We start from the raw sequence: 22,755 nt of genomic DNA, 5'->3' as shown, positions 1-22,755 counted from the left end.
AGGAAGCAGAATTGGAAAAATGATACTTGATGAATTCTACAACTACTGAGGAATGAAAAGAACAGAACCAAGAGAATGATTTCTATACAAATGACAACACTGTAGAGATACACAACTCTGAAGGCTCTGAGAATGACGATAAATACAACTTCCATTTGTAATTCTGAAGGACCAAGGATGAAGCATGCTATTTGTTACAGAGAGAAGGTGGATTTAGGGCATGGAACAAGACATACATTTTGGGGGGGCAGCCATCAAGGGAATATGCTTTACCTGACTATGAATCTGCTTTTATTTCCTCCCTCTTCGCCTCTGCCCCCCCCTCCCCCTTACGGTTACTTTTATTTATTTATTCATTTAGCTTTTTGGAGGGGGGAGGACAGGGCAGTTGGGCTTAAGTGACTTGCCCAAGGTCACACGACTAGTAAAGCATTAAGTGTCTGAGGCCAGATTTGAACTCAGATCCTCCTGACTCCAGGGCCAGCACTCTATTCACTGTGCCACCTAGCCACCCCTGTTACTTTTATTTTTAAAAAATTTCTTAAAAAACTGTCAAGGACTACCAACAATTATTCACTGTTTGTCTATGACATCTGTGACAATCAGGAGTGACACCTGAACTGTAAGCCGTGTGCCCTCTGAGGATTCCACTTAGACTCTAGGTGTTTATTTCTGAGTCCCTATTTCAAGGCAAGTGAATGTGACATAACCATATAAATAGCTTCCAGCAAAGATTATTAACATGTAAATGCACTGAGAGTTTAATAGCTTCTATTCATCACAGGCTAATTTCACATTTCTATTCTAGATAAACCAAGTGCCAATCAGCAGTGATCCCTGGGATCAGAGCTCCATCCATTCCCCTTTTCCTGTATCAATCATTTCAGAGGTTTGAAAATGGGGATAAATTCCCTTCTGCCAATATTAGAAGACTGAAAAAGAAATGAAAATAGCCTGAAAAGGCTTGCCTCTTTCCTTTTCCTATTTTCATTGCATCACCTATGTGAGTGTGTGTGTGTGTGTGTGTGTGTGTGTGTGTGTGTGTGTGATCACTCTCATTAAGATTTCACCAACAAGGTAATTATTAAGTACCTACAAAGTTCTGGGCTTCAAAGAGGTAAGGAAGAGACCAGGTGGCTTAGTATTTACTTAGTGTTCTCTCTGTTAACAATACTTGCCAGGACAGTTTTCAATTATTTCTTCTCCTTTAGATGTCTTAAAAAATCAGTCCCTCAATGTTCTCAACACCATGCCATATCCAGTAGTGAATTTTTCAATGTGTACTCGGTCAGTTAGTTGGTCAAATACCAGTCAGTCTTGTAGCTCATCTCACCTTCACCTTCTTGGGTACCATTCCCCCAACTTTATATGACGCATATGTGTTGCTGCTAGGGGGCATCACAGTGGATAGCATGCTAGGCATTGAGTCGGGAAGACTCAAGTTGAAATCCAGCCTCAGACACTTACTATCTGTGTGATCCTGGTCAAATCACTTAACTGCCACCTGCCTCAGTTTTCCCATCTGTAAAATGGTGATAACAATCGCACCTACCTCCCAGGGTTTTTGTGTGGATTACATGAGATAATATTTGAAAAGTGCTTTGTGAAACTTGAAGAATATAAATGCTAGTTATCATTATTATTATTACACTTTCTATCTTGCATATACAAAGCTGTTTGCATGTTGACTGCCCCATTAGAATGCAAGTGCCTTGTGAACAGGGACTATGGGTGTTTGGGGGGTAAATATTTTTAATATAACTATTTTTAGTTTTCAACATTCACTTCCATAGGATTTTGAGTTTTAAAAGGAACTGTGTTTTAGCCTTTCTTTACATCCCCAATATTGAGAACGAGTGTTGCCCAGCAGAGGGATTTGGAGGGCTCTCTGGCCTCCTCACAATGGGAATCACTTTATATTAGTTAAACTTCTAAAACCAGAGTTCTTGACCTATTTTGTGTCATAGCCCCCTTGGGCAGTCTAGGGAAGCCTATGGACCCTTCCTTGGAATCATACTTTTAAAATGCATAAGACACACAAAATTCTAAAAGAAAACAATTGTAGTGAAATACAGTTACCAAAACATTTTAAAAAGCAGGCTCTTCTCCTCTAGGTTCAGATTAATTGACGAATAAACTTTTAGTAAGTGGCTACTGTGTGCCAGGCCCTCTGCTATGCTTTAGAACGCTTGCTCTAAAATAGGTGCTGCCAGTCTGGGCCGATGGTTTTCTTTTATCTCTTTCACATTTTTTTTTAACATCAAAAGTTTGTTGAAGATTTTCAAGGTTTCCAGAGGACAAGTGGTACTAGGGCAGTGTGGACAGGTGCCTCCCATCTCCACCATGAAGCAGCTTCCCTCTGGAACCTACGTTCTGTGATAGTAATGGCATTTAAAGATTCCCCTGTATTGGCTTGGTTTTTCAAATTGATTGTGTTAAAACCCAGAGCTTGTTAATCCCACCTGTGGGATGGACTTGTTGATGTGAAAAGAAAGTCCTGAACTGGGAGGAGCTGGTGACGTAGATTTGGAGAGACAAGAGAGAGGCAGAAGAACCTTTTTTGGAAGCAGCACCTCGTGGAGGCAGAGAGAGACTGAGAGGATTGTTGAGTGCCACTTTGAATTGCCCTGGACTTTTGAGACCTGCCCCCTGAGCTGCCGAGGACTGAAGAGACATGGCTGTTTTGCTGGTACTTTGTCTGTCTGTTTTGATGTTGTTTTGCCAGATTTGTCCACTGGTGAAAGACTGTCCTGTTGTTGAAGAAGTCCTGGAACCTGGCTTTTGGTTAAGAAGCCCTGAGACTGTCCTGCAGACAGAGAGTGAATACTGTCCACTGGTGAAGGACAATGCTGTTGTTGCAGGGGTCTGGAGACTGTCCTGCAGACAGAGTGAATACTGTCCACTGGTGAAGGGCAGTGCTGTTGTTGCAGGGGTCTGGGAACCTTTCTGTTGGTTCAGAAGCCCTGAAGAAGGATTTTCTTGTTGTATGTTTACAGAAATCCTGGGAGAGGGTTTTGCTAATGTTTTCAGGGATTCTAGGACTGTTCTACAGACAGAGGATGAATTAATGAAGAGACTGGCAATGTATCTTGTGGCCTTGCTAAGCCTCCTCTCCCCAGGAACTAAGATTGCTGAGAACTTGCCTTGTGTCAAGATGAAGCAAAGACCTCCATTTGGATATTAAGTGCTGTGCTTAAACTTGATGTAACTCTGGGGTAGATTCAATTGTGATCCAGGGGTGGGGGACTTTTGACCTTTTTGTGTTCTATGGTTGAGCAAATTAATGTATTTTACTTATGTTTGGAAACTAATCTCCATTTGAGAAGAGGGGCTTTGTGGTGGACTAAATGAAGGTATAGCCTAAGGGTGGAGAAGTATTTAGACCAGGGACTTTGTAATTGATTGAATGATTGGAAGGTCCTGGGGTGGGGTAGTCCTTGGAGATTATTTAATCACGATTAGTAAATGCTGTATTTTGAATGATGTCATGTTTTGATCTTCTCTGTTCTTGGTTGGTCACTGAATAAAATGGAGACCACCTATGCTGGTATTCTGAACCTGGGAAGTTGCCTTTCCTTGATGTTACAGTCCACGTTCCCATCAGCCTCGTCCTCCGGCCTGTGTCCTTCCACACAACCTGCTTAGCAGAAGCATACAGCTCATCGGTTCCTTCCCCTATGTCAGACTTGGCATTCATAGCACAGCGCTCTAAGGCCGCCCAGTGCTGTAAACATGGGATGGATGAAGATGGTTGGACTGCAGCCGCTAGCGGCTGGAGTCTCTGGTTTCTCACACTCATTTTACTCTGAGGGAGCAAACTCAGAAAGATAACACCGGATGAATCTAAGGACACACAAGCATGAAATTTGGGACTCCATAGACAAGACTAACAAACTCCACCAGTCTCCTAAATGAAGGAAGAGAAAAGTCTTGAAATAAGATTCAACTTCCCCTTTCAGCAAGGATGACAGTCCTTTCACCCCTGACACCCCTTTCACACCCATTTGGCCCTGACGGTTTTCCTCTCTCTAGTTTAACAGCAGAACTATTCCCATAAGCTTTTGCTGACCTGAATCAGCAGGAAGAATTGATCATCGATCAGTTGTGCTCTCGGCACTCGAGGACACAAACAAGGAATAACCAGGAGCCATCCCTCAAAGAGAAGCGGTGAAAAGACAGAAACGATTTTGGAAAGAACTGTAAATTACAAAGTACACTAACTGCCAGTTGGAAATTTGCTCCAAATCAATAACAATAAGAGAAATACTAACTAAAACAACTCTGAGTTTTCACCTCTCCCTCTGAAAATTGACTAAGAAAACAAAAATGAGGATAGTCAGTTTGGAGGAGTTGTGGGAAGAAAGAAAATTCATACACTATTGGTAGGTAGAGCTGTGAATCGATCCAGCCATTTTGGCTTTGGTGAACATGTGACATCACTTCATACCTTTCGACTAAATAAATCCCTCTACTAGGCAGATACCCCCAAGAAGCTCAAAGATGAAAACAGAAGAGTTTCAGTAGGACTCTGTGATAAAACAACAAAAAACTAGAAACAAAGTGGAACAAAAGTAAACTGCTGTGTAAATGTAATAATTCTTGCTATAATAGAAAAGAGAAAAATCACAAGAAGGAATCTGAGCTCTGAGGGACCGAGAATGCAAAAAAGAAATGGCACTAGAGAACAGATGATGGAACACAGCCGTCTCCCTTTCACAGAAGTGAGGGGGAGATCCATGAAGGGAGAGTGTTGGGTACAGCAACTATCAGACTATCGGGCAGTTTTGTTTAATTGATTTTTCTGTGTTACAAGGAAGGGTTCCAGGGCAGAACAGTGGTTCTGACCTAGAAATAACTGTCTTGTAAAAATAAGAGGCATCAATAAAACACTTTAAAAAGCAAAAAAATAAAGTTTGTCGAAGCTGTTACAACATGCATTGCACAGAGTTTTCATATCATCCTGCTCCTTTCTTTTACTATAGTGCTATCCTTTATTCTTGATTATTTCTTTTAGTATTTTAACTCAATATTTAAAACTTTTTTTTTAAGCAATTGGGGTTAAGTAACTTTCTCAAGGTTACATGGCCAGGTGTTTCTGGGTGGGTGCTAAGTGTCTGAGCCCAGATTCGATCCCAGGTCATCGAGACTCTGGGGCCGGTGCTCTTACTGCGCTACCTGACTGCCCCGATTTAAAACTTTTAATATTTTTTAAATAAAGGTTCCAATTCTGACCTTTGCTCTAATTAGACAATGGTCTGAGGCCATTCAGACTGTTCAGAAATGACTCTCCTGTCTCTTGTGACACCAGGGCTCACTCAGGCAGCATGGTCAATGGACAGAGGGATGAAGTTAGGGTGAGCACAGCCTAAGTTCAGATGCCCCTCAAATCACTTAACCACCCCAGGCAAAAGGCAACTCCTCAGTCAGGCTTCTGGACTAAGCTGGAGACAGCTCTCCTTGAAATCCCAAGTCCAGAGACACTGCACAGAAATGTGTATCTATTTGCTGCTATCACAGAGTGTAAATATGGGAAGTAAGGGCCACCCTGCAAGCTTATTGGGCATTCCGAATGAGCGGATGCATGTACAAATGCACTAAGTTATCCACAAATGAGAGTGGGACATTAGTCACTGACTTTAGCAGAAAATACTTTTTATGTCACACATTCTCTCTGAAAGAGGCAAGCTTTCTCTAAACACTATTGCAGTCAATGCGCCGCGTGCCAGGAAACTTAAGCAGCAGAAACACTGAAAACACTTTCAGCTGTGAAGTGAGTGAGGAAATTGCCTTAATTTTCTCACGTTTGCCTCCCCAGTGGCAGCAGAACAGGAGGACCTCGGTTTAAGTCCTACTCCCAGCACTCATGAGCCGTGCAACTCATGAGGCCTTTCTAAGCCTCAGTTTTCTCATCTGTAAAATGGGGGTGATAATAGCTACAGCCCTGGTGCACAGGGTATTTGTAAGGCTGGAACTCAGTTACATATGTAACGCTTGGCCAGCTTTAAAGCCTTCTAGAAACACCAGTCAATATTGTTACAACGAGGCAGTTTCACTGGACAATTGGATGATTTTTTTTCTCCCAACACCCCTGGTGATTTTGTGCTATGCCATGGGTTCTGTCATCTCTCCTTCACATCCATAAGACTATCAATTCAGACCTGGAACTTGGAGGCCATTTGGTGTAATCTTACAGAGGAGGAAACTGAGGCTCAGGGTGGTTTAGCCTCTTCCCCAAGATTCCATTAACAACGAGGGCTCTAGGATCTGAATGTTCAGCCCTAATCTCTCCTGCTGACTTCCCATAGTTCAGATTCAAGGTGTCAATAACAGAACTCACCTTCCTTATTAAACCTGGCCTCTCTCCCAACTTCCTGGTGCTTTGGCCAAGGGCACCACCATCTCCCCAATCCCCCAGGTCCACACCCTCTGAGTCACCCATAACTGCTCCCTTTCCCCCACACTCCATAGCTGAGTGCTCAGCACGCTCTGGCCAGTTTCTGCCTCTCCCATCCTCCCCCTTCTCTATACTCCGAGAGACCACACTTGTTTGCTTCAGTCACCTATATGTGACCTGCTCAAGGTCACGTGGCCAGTAACTTTCCAGGGCAGCATCTACACCTAGGACTCTCCTGACCATGTAACCCAAAGTGCTTCGCAGTTTCCCAAATACAAACCAGTCTGATCTGCTGCCATGCCTATCACTTCTAAGCTTTGCTCACTCCCTATCTGCAGTCAGAAACCAAGACATCTGTACCAATTCCATAGAATTCCGGTATAGAATGTAAGCTTCTTGAGGACAGCACCCTCTTTCGTTTTTGCCTTTGTAGTTTTAGCATCTGGCATAGGCCTTGCATATAGATGATGCTTAATAAATGCTTGCTTAATTGAATGGCCTTACATATAGATGGCGCCTAATAAATGCTTGCTTAATTGAATTAAGTGTCACAATCACACTGGGGGAAGGGTGGAGCAAGAACTTCATTATACAGATGAGAAAACCAAGGTCTACAACAGGCAAGTGAGTAGCCCACAGCTACTCACCAGCAGAGAGTGGCACAAAAACCTGAATTTCCTATTACATGACCTTGGGTAAGTCACTTTAACCTCCCTCACCCTCAGTTTCTTCTTCTGTAACATGGGGGCAGTGATAGCAACTGTCTCCCAAGATTGAGGGGAAATTGAGGCAATGTGAAAAGAAATGATGCCAATAAAATACTTTTAGTGAGAATAACTATCACCATCACCAACACCATCGGCATCATCAGTGCGAGAGAATGATGGATGGGGAACAGTGTGGGAGATGAGGTTGGGGAAGCAGGGAGCAGGCGAGGATGGGGAGGGTCGGCCTAACAAGTCTGGATCTCTGCCTGGGGGAAGTGGGGAGCCACCGAGGGTTTTAGACAAGCAGTGATATGATCAGACATCTGCCTCAGGAAGATTAGTTTTGCAGCCCCATGGAGGAGGGACTGCAGGGAGTCAGACTGCAAACTTCTTCAAGGCATGGTTTTCCTCTCACCTCTTTCTGTATCCCCAGTGTTTAGCACAGTGCCTAGCACACAGCAGGCACTAAATCAATGTCCAATGAATTGAACTGAAATCAAAGGTTTGTTAAATCAAATCATGACAAAGTTAGTCCTTGAGTCCCAGCTAAGATTACCCAGCTGTGCCAGGCAGTGATGCCCAGGGAGAGGCCCTTGAAAGAAGCTGTACCCAAAGAGCCAGGAGGTGCCCCAGATATGCCTGGAATGCTTTCTCCTTCATCACTGGCCCCAGAGATGCCTTGGCCCACTCCAGAAGCCTAGCTTTAAGGACCAAAGGACAAAGCAGCTAGTTGGGCATCACACGGCAGCCAGGCTTGCCATGTTGATTTTAAGATCATTATGTTCCAATGCCCCAACTTTGTGACTCATTTTAGGAGCACAGGCATGCAGGCCCTCACCACTGGCCAGCCTCTCTCAGCCACAATCCAAGGCAGGTTTTAAAGCTCCAGTTTTATGAACCTTGATCAGGGCACAGGCTGATGAATTCAAGATGCAGACATCCCAGAGAAATAAAAGATGTGACTTACGCTTGTGTCCAGACTACACAGGCTGATGGCATCCTCATCTTGGGTACTCTGCTTCCGTTTCCGCTACAGAACAAATGAAACAAAAAAGTTTAGATTATATTCAGATCAAAGATGAAAGAAAACTCCAATCCTTGAATAATGTACACAACCCTTATCATTTTCCCACAGCACGTAAAACATTAGTTATCGCCACCACTCAAACAGATGGTTCCGAGATGTGCTAACATCTTACAGTCACCACCTGGGCTCTAGGACAGTCTGTGTTGTATCAATTCCTAAGTCATGTTGGATTCCATCCTCTCCTTTGCCTCCTTCACCCTTCACATCCAGTCAGGTGCCAAATCCTTGATTCTCCCCAGAATCTCCCCAGGCTTTTCCACCCATCCATCCTCTCCTCTCTACTCTTACTGTAATTCCCCCCTAGCTCAGGGCCTCCTCTCTTCTCAATTAAATTGTTAAGCTATCAATTTGGTTTTCCAGCCTCCAATCTACCTGCTTTTAATCCCTCTTTAATCGCGCTGCCTGAAAAATTGTCCTAACACATGGCTCTGACTAGAGCATTTCTCTACTCATAAAAACCTTCAAGTGATTCCCAATGTCTAGTAAATAAAGTAAAAATTTCTGATCCTAGCATTCCAGGGCCTTCACCATCTGGCCAGCCTCTATTTCAGCCTCATCCGTATAACCATGAGTGCCAACCACAACAGAATAGTCTGAAAGTCAGCTCTCTCTGCCCTCTTCTCTCATCTCTGTCCTTCTGTTCATGACACCCCTATGCCTGCAATGGACTCCCTCATTTGCCTGCCCAATCTCTTTCCTGACAAGTTTCTCACTTTCTGCAAGATCAAACCTGGGTGTCATTCCCTTGAAGGAATCTTCGCCAGGTGAGAGTGGTTTTTCATGGCACTGTGAGCTCGTTCTTTGCCCCTACACCCGTGTCTATTATGTGCCAAGCACTGAACGAGGCACTGATCAATAAACATTTTCAACCAATCAACAAATATTTATAAAGCGCCTGTTATGCAGCCAGCCCTGCTGGGGGTGGACATTGACCAATAAACATTTTTTTTGGAGGAGCAATTGGGGTTAAGCGACTTGCCCAAGGTCACAAGGCTAGTAAGTGTTAAGTGTCTGAGGCTGGATTTGAACTCAGGTCCTCCTAACTCCAGGGCTGGTGCTCTATTCACTGCGCCACCTAGCTGCCCCTCAATAAACATTTTTCAATCGCTTGATTGATAAACATTAATCCAGTGCCTACTATGTGCCAGGCTTTGTGTTAAGTGCTGGGATATAAGTACAAACCCTACCTATAAGACCTTTACATCCTAATGGGGGAGATAACAAAATATAAAAACACATGCAGCATAAAGAGCTGATAAACACAAATGCATACCCGGTATTTTGGGAAAGATTCTTAGCGGTTGGGGGAATTAGAAAAAGCTTCATGGAGAAGATGGTCCTTTGGCTGCCTCTGAGAGGAGGAGAGGGGCTCTGTGGTGGGAAGGTGAGGAGGGAACATGCACGGAGATGGGGGAGGGAGGGCAGAGGGTGAGAAACAGAGGTCAGTTTGGCTCCATCACAAAGTATGGAGGAGGAATGGCGCATAGACAGGCTGGGACCAAACTGCGAAGGGCTTTAAATGCTAAACAGAAAAGTGTACACTTGTGATCATCGAGGCAGCAAGAGGCCACTGGAGTTAGCAAAGTAGGGGAGAGACTCAGTCCGATCTGAGCAGAGGAAGACTGCTCTGCTCCTAGTTGGAGGATGGACTAGAGTGACAAAAGACAGGACAGAAAGACCAATGAGGAGGAGGACTGGGGCCTGAACGAGGGGGCTGAGCATGAGTAGGGAGAGGTGCAAGGTGCAGGAGGTGGGGCTAGAGGAGAAAGGGAAAGACTGGCAGCTGATGGGATCTGTGCGGTGACCGAGAGAGGAGCTGAGGATCATGTCCAGGATACACCTGGGACAGAGGAAGATTGCGGTGACTTTGACAGTGGAAGAGGTAAGGCTTGGGGGCAGGGGGATGAGCTCAGTTTTAGATATGCTGAGTTTAAGATTGCCTGGAACATCCAGAGATATGTCCAATAGAGTTGGAATCCCAATAGGGATACAGAATAAACCTCAGAGAAGAGACTGGATTGGGTCTATCTGTTCATCTAATCCACTGATTTATCTCTTGATACGTCTATCCAATCTTTCTGTCTGTCTTTTTATCTATCTGTTGGTCTGTCTGATCTGTCATTTACATAGAGATGACAGTTAAACACCACGGGAGCTGGTGTCACCTAGAAAGAAACCCAGCCTAAGTTACTTCATCTATAAAATGAGACTGATAATGGCCCCCACTTCATTGTGAGGGTCAGATGAGATAACCAAGTGTTTGGAGAGCTTGAAATGAGGCTGCTGTTATGATCATTATCACTGGTGGTGGTGGTAGAAGCAGCAGCAGAAATGGGAGTAGCCGCAGCAGTCGCAGCAGCAGCAGCAACAGCAGCAATGGTAGGAGTATTAAGAACAGTGTAGTAGAAGTGGTAGTAATAGCAGGAGTAGAGGCAGTAGCAGTAGAAGGAGGGATAGTATGTTCTGGGCTGCTTCAATAGCTAGAACTGGCCTTTAAACTCAGGAAGTCCTGGATTCAAATGCCACACTGGCTCTAGGCAACTCTCTAAGACTCTATGTGGCAGAGGAGGTGCTAATAAGTAATAGTAGAGGGAGTTTCCTCACTTGGGAGTTCCCTGTAGCCTCAAAACCACAGGTCTGGTGCCTGTCTCTACCTATGTGCCGAGCATTAGGCTACAATGACAAAAATGAGTCTTTGCCCTCGAGGAGCTCACCTGGTGGTAGAGGGTAGGTGGAAAGGGCAGGGCACATGTCTCTGGAAGAAGGGAGATGGCATGTCCAAATATGACTGTCCATAAAAGATAAACCAGATGAATGCAGGGGAATTTTCCATGATCCTCTGGTTGTGGATAACTAAATCTATCAGATTTAAAACAACCTTGCTGTGGTGCCTGATACAGATGAGGTCTGAGAGGACTCTGAATTTGAAAATCACCCTGAAGGGCCAGGTGGCCAGCTGTGCCCACCTGGCATCTGTGGAAGCGGCAGCTCCTTGGGGACTGCCCTCACTAATTCCAGTCCTCAGGGGCCTCTGCTCCTCCCCTCTCAGGGAGATGTGATGAGAGCTGTTCTCAGGCAAACAAAACCTTATGCTGAAGCAGCATTCTATGATTCAAGGTCAAGTTATAGCGTGTGTGTGTGTGTGTGTGTGTGTGTGTGTGTGTGTGAGAGAGAGGGAGAGAGAGAGAGAGAGAGAGAGAGAGAGAGAGAGAGAGAGAGAGAGAGAGAGAGAGAGAGAGTGAGAGAGAGAGAGAGAGAGAGATACCTGATGGCCCATGACCATCATTATTGAACCTCAGTGGCCACTTCTTATCCCCAAAAACACACACCTATAGAGGACCAGTGAGCACCTTTCTTGAAGGAAAACAGAAATCTCTGACCCATGCCCAGCCACAACATTCCCTAGAGCTCAGGTCTGATGTCCAAAGTTCCATCCCATAAGCACCCTAAAACTAACCCACTGGGTGCATCTCAAGATATGAATCTGACTTCCCAAAGCATCCTCTTGTAATAATAAGAAAAACTTCCTAACAGGGTAGTTTTAGAAGTTAGTCAGAGCTGGTTAATCTGGAACAGAATGGTCCCAGAAATCCACCAATCTCATCAAATATAGGCTGTAAGGATTACTCATTAAACTGATTTACCTTTTTTTTTTAATCTCTCTGTAGCATCTGACAGTGCTTACCACCCTTTCCTCCTGAATCTTCCTTTTTTCTTGGATTCTGGTGACATTTCTACCTCCCCCATAGTTCTCCTTTGACCATACTACCTTTCTCCAGTTTCCTTTGCTGGTTAGTCAATCATGAACATTTACTAAATATCCACAAGGTGCCAGGCACTGACTAAGAACTGGGTATATCAAGAAAGTCAGAGGATGGCCCCTGCCCTCAGGGAGCTCTTGGTCTAACAGTCATTACTGATACTGTGGGTGGCCTTCAGGTCTTCTCTTTCCTCTCACGATAATCTCATCAGCTCCCATGGATTCAATTATCATCCTTATGTTAATGACTCACATATCCTGCCTGAGTTTCTCTTCTGGGCTCCATCCAGTGACTAATCACCAATCGCCGACTGGACATTTTAAACTCAATGTCCCATAAACATCCTAAACTCAAAATCAACCCAATTCTCTTTGCCCAGAAACATAACCCTCATCCAGGCTTTTACTGTGGAGGGAATCAGCGGTTCTCTCAGCCACCCAAGCTCCCCCCCCCCCCCCATAGAGATGTCTGTGTGTGTAGAGACAGACAGACACGTAGACAGAGAGATAGATGTCCACATGGAGAAAGCTTTCAACTTCCCCTCATACACAAAAACACAACCTGAAAAGTGAGGGGAGCTATATTCATGAGCAGAGAATGTGAAAAAGTCAAACATGAGAAAATGGCAGAGATATCGTTCCCTTGTAGCCAGCTAGGCTGGGAGGGGAAGAATCTTGTGTCTGGAGTCAGAGGAGTTGGATAGAAATCCTGGCTTGGCGCAGTGAGTGGAGCACCAGCCCTGGAGTCAGGAGGACCTGGGTTCAGATCCAGCCTCAGACACTTCACACACACACACACACACACACACACACACACACACACACACACACACACACTAGCCGTGTAACCTTGGGCAAGTCACAACCCCAGTTGCTCTCCCCTCCCCCCTCCAAAAAGCAAAAAAAAAAAAAGAAATCCTGGCCCGGCTATTTCCTACTTGTATAGTCCTGGCTTAACTAACTCAGCTAACTTCTCTGTAAAATGGACTTGGGTGAAATTCCTTTCCATCTCTAAGAACTATGACCTATTTCTTTTGAAAAACATTTTTAATAATTCTTTTTTTTTTAATTTGGAATTCCAAATTCTCTCCCTCCCCCACTTAACAAGAAGGCAAACAGTACGCTCCAATCCTACTTCAAGGTACCGCTCTCAGTCCCATAAATGTCACTCCAAAGGTCAGAAAAACCAACCTCATTGGCAAGTTCACTGAAGAAAAACGGAGGCCGAAGAGGTAAGAAAACTGCAGCCAGAAAATAGGGGCCTTGCCTCTTAAAGGTATCTGAACATTTAAGAATACATTTAGAGAATGGGGAGAAGGGAAGAGAGTAAGTACATAGAACCTAGTGTGCGCCGGGGAGAAGGGAAGAGAGTGAGTACATAGAACCTAGTGTGCGCCGGGGAGAAGGGAAGAGAGTGAGTACATAGAACCTACTGTGCGCCGGGGAGAAGGGAAGAGAGTAAGTACATAGAGCCTAGTGTGCGCCGGGGAGAAGGGAAGAGTAAGTACATAGAACCTACTGTGCGCCGGGGAGAAGGGAAGAGAGTAAGTACATAGAACCTAGTGTGCGCCAGGGAGAAGGGAAGAGAGTGAGTACATAGAACCTACTGTGTGCCAGGCACTATGCCTAGTGTTTTACAAATATTATCACATTTGATCTTCACAACAATCCTGAGAGGGAGGTGCTGGTACTATCCCCATCTTACAGGCAAGGAAACTGAGGTAAACAGAGGTTAAGTGACTTGTTTAGGGTCATATAATAAATGTCTAAGGCTGCATTTGAACTCAGGTCTTCCTGACTCCAGGCCCCATGTATACACTGAGCTACCCAGCTGCCTCTCGAGAGCAATCAAGGTGCCCCTGGACCTGAGTTTGGACTCCACCGAGAGGATTCGATGATAAAATGTCCTTGGTTAAAGCTGTCTTTCTGAAATTCACTAACTCACTTTCCAGACTGAATTAGCCCTGACAGCCACTTCCTTTGATAGAGCAGAAATGCCAGGGTCATTCTCACTTTTACTTTTCACTTTCAGAGAAGAAGCCTCAGAACATCATTTTTGTCAGGATGTTGGTTCATGGTGGGAAATGAGTGGAAGACATAGCTTGGGTATGTCTGTTTTTTGATAAAGCACGGTCAGGAATGACCTGGACACAACAGGAGGTATCTCCCTGTGGAAAGACCCATCTTGTAGGGGAAGAAGGGAAAGAAAGAAGGAAGGAGAAGGAGAAAGGAAGGGGAGGAAAAAATATGGAAATGGGGGGAAAGGAAGAAGAACAGAAAAGGAGGAGAAAGGGGACTGTGGGGAAGGGGGGAGGTGGATGGAATGAGAATAAAAGAAAGAGCTTTTTGGTAAAAATTTGGCCTTTTCCTTGGGCTCATGTGGTCTTTCAGATCTAATGAAAATCACAAAAGCTATGGGCTCTCACAGCTGAAATCCTCCCAATTCAATGTCCTTGGATGAAAGAACAAGCCCAGGGCACGGCCAACATCTTTGTTTTTTAAGTAAGCAAGGGCTACTCTCCCACCAGCTGGGGTACTTAGATGCCTGGTACCATGTGAGCGCCAGGCGAGCAGCAGAGAGTGTTTACAGAGCAGTTAAGGTCAACATGATTCCTGTTCCTTTCTACAAGGTGACCCAGCCTCCTACTTCATGGACAAGATTAAGGGCACCTGAATGGGGCCCCTTCAATGGCCCTCCTCCAGCTCTCAACAATGGTCATCCTCACCCTCTCTCTCTTCCTTCCCTCTAATCACAGAGGCAAGGGTCCCTCTTCTCTACTCTAGGGTGGCAGACCCTACACCTGATCCTACTCCCTCCCACCTCCCAGATTAAAATATAATTGGGAAATATGTAGCAAAATAAATAAAAATACAACATAGATAATGCTAATTCTTTGTTTTCTAAGCCTAAAACTCTGAACAAGTCATTTAACCTCTATTTGCTTCAATCCACTGGAGAAGGAAATAGCAAACCACTTGAGTATCTTTGCCAGGAAAACCTCATGGACGTATTGACACGATATGGTCCATGGGGTCATGAAGAGTCAGACATGACGAAACAAGAGAGTTATCATTAGAGTGGGATGAGATAGCATGGGTAAAGAGCTTCGCCAGCTTGAAACGGCTCTAGAAATTATAGTTATTATTATCGACAATAAAATAGCAAAATGCTAGAAGCACAATCGGGACGGGGAACAAAAACTATCCTGAAAGATAGCCCTTAGAGCTCAGCCTGGGTAAGTTAAGGTCAACACTGGAAGACAGCTAAATTAAACTCTGCAGATGCTCTAATGTTGAGCCCTTTGGGATACATTGTGCTATAGGCAGAAGTACCACCTTCTGCTCAGTCTCCATGCATATGGATGGGATTCATTTCACCACTGTATCCCAAGCCCTAAAGGAGGCACCAATAAGTATGTGTTGAGTGAATAAAGGAGAGGTCCAAACTGGTTCTTTATAGGGAGGAAAAGAAAGTATGCAAAGAAAGCATCTCTCTCTCTCCCACCCCCACCCCCTCTCTCCCCTTCTCCTCTCTTTCCCTCCCTCCCTCTCTCTCTCTCTTTCTCCCCCTCCCTCCCTCTCTCACTCCCTCCCACCCTCTCTCTTTCTCCCCCCTCCCTCCCTCCCACTGTCTCCCTCCCACCCCCCCGCCAAATGTTGGTCTGATTCTGCATCTCAGATCTATCACTTCTCTGTCAAGAGGGGGGCAGCCTCTTTCATCATCAGTCTGCTAGAGCTGGAGCTGGTCTGCACTTGTCAGAGTTCTGAGATCCTTGGAAGCTCTTTGTCTTTATGTTGTTTCTGTAGAGACTGACTGCTGTACTTCTGCATCAGTTCAGTCATGTCTTCCCAGGTTCCTCTGGTCTGCCACTTTCTTTGTTGTTTAGGGCATAATTCCATCCTATTCTGGGAAAAGCCTGGGTTTGCCAGTCTGGGGAGCTACAAAAGAGTTGCTCCACGTCTTGGTGCACAGGGGCCCTTCATCTCTTTCTCTGATCTCCGGGAGACATCGGCCTGGTAGGATCATGGCATCTTCTGGCACACATCAAAGGAACAGGATTCCAGGACTAATTCAGTCCTGCAGACGTGGCCTGAAGAATCAACTCTAACATCACAGAACTTGTTGCCAAGTAACAAAGTTACCCGAGGAGCTCCATCTATTGATAGAAATGTAGCCTCTGCCCCCTCAGTCAGAAATGAGCCTTAATTAGTTGTTTTAAACTGTTCAGGCCAAAAAGGGTCCTGGCCTTTTTTTTTGTTCTACCTCAGTTGGTCCAAGGCTTTAGTACCTGTAGGAGGCTCTGATGCCTTGACTTTCATCTGGGCCTTCTCTGGGGAGATGAAGGATTTTATGTTCCTGTGTTTGCCTTAGCTGGAACCTGGCAACGAGGTGGGCAGTACTTTATCTCAAGATGGCAGCATTTGGGAGAAGCTGGAATGTGAACAGAAGGGTCTGATATCCATTGTTCTCTTTTTCCTCATTTTCCTCCTCCTGCCCCTCTTCCTTTTTCTCCTTGTCCTCCCCTCCTCTCCCCTCCTCCTCACCTCCTTTCCCCCTCTCTCTTTTCCTCCTCTTCCTCCTCTCCCCACTCCTCCTTCCTTTTCCTTCTTGCCCTTCTCCTTCTCCTCACATCTTCTTTCCCCTTTCCCTTTTTCCTCCTTCTCCTCATTTGCTGGGTTTCTGTGCTTTTCTTCTGCCAGGATCCACGGCCCTCCAGACTGCCCTCCTCACTCCCTCCCCGTCTTCCATCTCTCTCTGTGCCTTTCCCTGGTCAGAGCTGCTCCAGAGGAGCTGCCTGTCAGAACCAACAGATGAGCAGATCGAAGATTCCATCAGGGCCTAGATCCAGAGTAGGAAGGGAGTTCAGGGACCAGCCAGTCCAATTCCTTTATTTTACAGATGAGGAAACTGAGGTTCAGGAAGGTTGGGGGCTGTGATCACAGTCCCATTGGTCTATGCACCAAAAGAATGACCGGCACAGGCACACCTCGCTTTACTGCTAATGTCGGCTCAGCCAATCCATTAATACAACACGCCTCACTTTGCGGATGAGGAATTCCTTAAGCCCAGAGAGGGTGACTGGCTTTCTTAATACCACACAGGAACCAGACTCTAAATTCCCTGTTGTCTCCTTGAGTCCCTTCTCCTCCTTTGCCTCAACCATCCGTCCCTCCATCCATTGCTCTCTCTCTGAAAAAGGACATTAATAAGAGACTTCCGTAATTTGGCTCATAATAGGCCCCAAATCTCATTAAGAGCAGCAACTTCTCATTACTGATGGCGGGAGGGCCCTGATTATGAATAGCTGTACATTTCCACAGCTCCCAGCCTCAGGAAAGATGCTCCCTGGAGAGATGAGACCTGAGGACTACAAAGGCAGGTGGAAAACCCCACTAGAAAGAAGGAATTTATTTTTTTTTTAAAGCAATCGGGGTTAAGTAACTTGCTCAAGGTTACACGGCCAGGTGTTTCTGGGTGGGCGCTAAGTGTCTGAGCCTGGGATTCGATCTCCAGGTCTTCTCAACACTAGAGCCAGTGCTCCTACTCGCTGTGCTACCTGGCCGCCCCAGAAAGAAGGAATTTAAATAACAGTGATAAGAAGATGGGCAGAGGGGCACAAAGGGCACAGTGGTCAGAAGGCTGAGCTGGGAGTCAGCAAGACCTGAGTTCAAGTTCCTCAGATACTTACTGGCAGTGTCCCTCTGGGCAAGTCACTGAAGTGCTGTCTGCCTCAGTTTCCTTGTCTGTAAAGTGGGAATCATAATTCACTGTGCCACCTAACTGCCTCACTCCTCTCTTTTCAATTAAGTATTTCCTCAATGATATTCCTCAGCACTTAGCCCAGTGCCTGGCATACAAAAGGTGCCCAATAAATGCTAATTGGCTGATATTACCTGCACCCTTTCTTTCAGATAGGTCAGTATTGGAAGTATGCCCCAGCTAGCACTGGTATCCATCATGCCAAATCTCTCTAGTGACTTTTGGGTCCCCCACAAGTTTGATGACTTAAGAGCCTGTGGTAGTCTAAGACTTGTAACCATCCAGCAGCGTCCCAAAGAACATCTACTTCAATTCAATAAGCATTTATTAAACACTTATAAAGGGGAAGGGAATGTGTCTATCAGAACCAAAAAACCAAACCCAGAAGTGGCTCCTGTCCTCAGGGTGCTTACAACCTACTTGGGGTAGAACATGTAAAGGAAAAGGCAAATAGAATGTCATTCTAGGGAGGGAAAGATCATTCAAAGTAACAAGGGAGGAGGGGTGGGAAAAAGGAAAAGCCTTGGGCACTAAGTGGAATATGGCGAGTCTGGAATAAAGTTAAGGAGGTTACAAGGCATTGAACATTTGTATGAAAAGATTTGTGTGTGCACTAGAAAATAGCTTAGAATGTGAAAATACACTGAAGATGCTGTCTACTTATGACTTAGGTAACCTTGGGCAAGTCTCTTTCCTACCCTCAGTTTCCTCATTTATGAAATGGTGATAACAATCCAGGTACTCCAGAGGATTGTTATGGGGATCAGCTAAGACCTCCCTCCCTTCCCCTTCCCCCCCATACACACACACACACACACACACACACACACTTTTTTTCCTACATAAATGTTGGCTATTAATTTTCTTTGGAATTCTTCCCTGGCTGAATACTTAAGATCACAGCCCCCAGTGGGAGGATAGAGTCAAGATGGCGAAGTAAAAACAGGACCTCCATGCAGCTCTGGCTCCCATCACCTCCAATTCATGTAAAAGGGGACTCTAAACAAACTTTGGAGCTACAGAGAGCACAAAATGACACAGAGAAGCTAATCTCCCGCTGAGGACAGCCCAGCAGGCCAGCCACAACTGGCCAGCACAGAGCTCTGGGAGCCAAGCCCAGCCCCACACTGAGGTTTTTGCCCCAGGGTGGGCCTGACCAGCCGCTGGCTGGAGGGACTCCAGATCACCAGCAGTTGTGGCGATCCAGAATTATCAACACATAGATGCTAAGGACAAAGTGAGAGGTCAGTGCAGTGTGGACTTTGGGACCCAGTAGTTGGGAGTGCGTTGGCCTCTTCCCCCAGAGCAAGAAGCCACTGAGGCACCCACAGCTGCTACCATGTGGCAGCTTCAACTCCGGGCCTGCAGAGTTTAGGGGGACCAAGTGACCAGTCTGAGGTATAATTGCTCTTGCTTTAACCAGTTTGGATCTGGATTGTGGTCTAGGGTGGAGGTCCTGGGGTGTATGTCCAGCTTGCCAGAGTGTGTGGAGGCTTCAGAGAAGGCACCCAACTAATACCTCCGGCAGCTGAGAAAACCCCAGCGTTTGGAATGAAGCTCTCCTATCTGGTAGCAGAGTCCTACTGTGGCAAAAAGCCCAGGAGTTAAGTGACTAAGTGGCGACATGACCAGGCAAAGGAAGCAAACCAAGCAGAGCAATCCAACATTAGACTCCTATTTTAGGGGACAAAAAGGATCAAAGCATGGAACAGGAGGAAGTGAAGTCAGAACTCCTGAACCAAAAGCTTCCAAGAAAAATATGAGCTGGTTACAGGCCGTAGATAGAGGACCTTAAGAAGAAGATAAGAGAAGTGGAAGAAAAATTGGGAAGAGAAATGAGAACGATGCAAGAAAATTATGAAATGAGAGTCAACAGCCTGACTGAGGAAAATAACACCTTAAAAAACAGACTACTTCAAATGGCAAAAGAGGCTCAAAAAGGCAATAAGGAGAAGAATGCCTTAAAAAGACAAATTTGCCAGATGGAAAAAGAATCTCAAAAGCTCACTGAGGAGAATCATTCCTTCAAAATTAGATTGGAGCAAATGGAAGCTAATGACTTTATGAGAAATCAAGATGCTGTTAAACAGATCCAAACAAATGAAAGAATAGAAGGCAATGTGAAATATCTCATGGGAAAAACCACTGACCTGGAAAATAGATCCAGGAGAGATAACTTAAAAATTACTGGACTACCTGAAAGCCATGATCAAAGAAAGAACCTAGAAATCATCCTCCAAGAAATTCTCGAGGAAAACTGCCTTGATGTTTTAGAACCAGAGGGCAAAATAGAGGTTGAAAGAATCCACCGATCACCCTCTGAAAAAGATCCCAAAAAGAAAACTCCTAGGAATATTATAGCCAGGTTCCAGAATTCCCAGATTAAGGAGAGAATATTACAAGCAGCCAGGAAGAAACAATTTGAATATTGTGGAAACACAATCAGGATAACTCAGAATCTGGCAGCTTCTACACTGAGGGATCGAAGGGCTTGGAATGTGATATTCCACAGGGCAAAATAGCTGGGATTAAAACCAAGAATCACCTACCCAGCAAAACTGAGTATCATGTTTCAGGGGAAAATATGGTCATTTAGTGGAATAGAGGACTTTCAAGCATTCTTGATGAAAAAAACCAGAGTTAAATAGAAAATTTGACTTTCAAATACAAGAAGCATGAGAAGTATGAGAAGCTAAACAAGGAAAAGAAATCATACGGAACTTATCAAAGTTGAACTATTAACATTCCTACATGGAAAAACAATAATTGTAACTTATGAAACTTTTCTCAGCATGAAAATAGTTGAAAGGAATAGAAACATATATGTCTATATCGGAGGGTATACAGGCGTATGAATATATATGTGAATGTGTGTATATATGTTTACAGGTATACATAGATAGAGGGCACAGGACCAATTTAATAGTAAGGAATGATACTTAAAAGGTGAAATTAAGAGGTGAGAGAGGAATATAATGAGAGGATATGGGGAGAGACAGAATGGGGTAAACTATCTCACATAGAAGAGGCAAGGGAAAATGGTTACAATGGAGGGGAAGAATAGGAAGGCAAAAGGGAAAGGGTCAACTTTATTCTCATTGAATTTGGCTCGGGGAGGGAATGACATACACACTAAATAGGGTATCTCACCCTACAAGCGAGTAGGGGGGAAGGGGATGAGAAAGGGAATTATGGAACGGAGGGCAGGGTAGGGGGGAGGGAAGTTGGAAGCACCCACTTTTGAAAAAGGACGGGAGCTGCTCTGCCCTCTGGACCAGAGACTGCCTTGGAGACCTGACCCTTTTCATCTCAGAACTTCCACCTTGGGATTCCTCTGTCCTAGCTGCTCCCCTCCCCCCCACTTCAGACATCTCCTATCCACCTGCTTACCACCTTGTTTCCTCCTCCAATTCTCAGACCCAGAAGAAATCAGCTCTGCCAGTGTTCCTGGATGAGGTCCATCCATCTCCTCGTCTGTGGGCCCACTTACCATTCCTGTGATTTCTTGGACCAAAGTCTCCCTCTCTGTTCACCTCCACTCCCCTACAGGTTGTCCCCCAAGTCTCAGTGCAGACCCTCAGTTTTGCCTCCGTATTTGTATCATCAGAAATAAGCACCATGTATGTAGTAAGTGTTTCATAAATGCTTTTTCACTTACATTCATTCTGGAAGAAGACTGAGACTCAGACAAGTCAAGCAACTTGCCCATTGTCAAATAGGAAACAGCAGAGCCAGGTAGCAAGTGATGCATGGATCAATCGACAAGCATCTGCTAAGTGCCTGCTGTGTACCAGGCCCTGGGGATACAATCATGAATGCAGTTGGACAAAATAGGAGAGGTGGTATCTGAGTAGTGTGGAAGGTAGCCAGGGAAGTTCCCAGGCAGAAATAGGAGGGAGAGCATTCCAAGCAGGAGGACAGTCCCCTCCATGGAGATGGGAGATAGAGGGTTATGTGGAAGGACCTACTACATGAGTACATGGAGGGGAGAGTGAAGGAGAAGAGAGGGAGGGCAGCTCTTAAGATGATATCCAGGGAATCAAATGAACTGAATGAAGTCCGAGGTCACTTCCAGCTCTAAGCTATGCCAGAGTCACCTAACTGTAAGTAAGCTCCTTGAGGGCAGGGTCTGGTATCCTGGAATCCCTAGTGCCTAGCATACCACCTGGTGCTTAATCAAAGTTGCATGATTTACAGTTGGTGCTTAATAAAGGCTTCATGATTTATTGATCCTATGGCCCTACCCTGTATATTCCAGGAAAATGAGGGTACTTTGCAGAGGCCATGCCTGGAATGTCCTCTCTCTTCTTTGCTGTCTGGTGGAATCCCCAGAATCCTTCAAAGCTCAGACCCGATGGTGCCTTCTACAGGAGGCCTTTCCTGATACATTTCCTGCTCTCCCAACCCCACTCCCACTGCTGGTGGCTCCTTATCCCCCAACGTTACTTAACTCAATTTTGTATGTGTTTTGTGTGTGTGCTGGGCCCCCAAATAGAATGTCGGCTCCCTGAGGGCAGGGGCTTTTCCCTTTTGGTATCTTTATCCCTAATGCTTAGGATGGTAGCTGGCAAATAACAGGCACTTAATAAATGCTTGCCTGTTGATTGGCTGAATGTCAGCTCCCTGAACAAGGGACTCTACCTTCTTATTCTCAGCATACTGCACACAGCAGGTGCTTAATATTTGTTTGTGGAGTAGTCAGAAATGAATTAGTAAGTTTATACTGCTTCATATGATCAACCAGAGGCATCAGGGTGTGACGGATGGAAAGATCTAGGTTCTAGTCCCAACTCTGATGCATACTGGCTGTGTGACTCCCAGGAAGTCTCCTAACCTCTCTGTGCCCTGGGCAGCTCCCTGAACTGGTGCTGTTCTGCTGTGAGAATGCCCTATGTGGAGAAAAGTGCAGGTCTGGTTAAAAAAATGCTCATTTTTAAAGCATCTTCTCTCTCTGCGAGAGACTGCGAGCTCTTTGAGGACAGCCAAGATATCTTATCAATCTCTCTCTCTCTCTCTCTCTCTCTCTCTCTCTCTCTCTCTCTCTCT

At 45.3% G+C, this 22,755-nt stretch overlaps 1 protein-coding gene across 1 annotated transcript in view; it reads right to left on the bottom strand.

Annotated features, from left to right (window-relative positions):
* Positions 1–22,755, bottom strand: part of ARHGEF3 (Rho guanine nucleotide exchange factor 3) — a 287,829-nt gene that overhangs the window by 127,604 nt on the left and 137,470 nt on the right. Inside the window, exon 5 of the mRNA XM_069084344.1 lies at positions 8,069–8,131. Coding sequence (XP_068940445.1) covers positions 8,069–8,131 — 63 coding nt within the window. The remainder of the gene's footprint in view (positions 1–8,068; positions 8,132–22,755) is intronic.

This window comes from Petaurus breviceps, unplaced genomic scaffold (genome assembly GCF_028583685.1).
Source record: "Petaurus breviceps papuanus isolate PSGF00001 unplaced genomic scaffold, PetGlider_PUasm1.0 174, whole genome shotgun sequence".
NCBI classification, from domain to species: domain Eukaryota; kingdom Metazoa; phylum Chordata; class Mammalia; order Diprotodontia; family Petauridae; genus Petaurus; species Petaurus breviceps.
The sequence above is the reverse complement of the archived record's forward strand: the minus strand, read 5'-3'. Positions and strand labels throughout refer to the sequence as shown.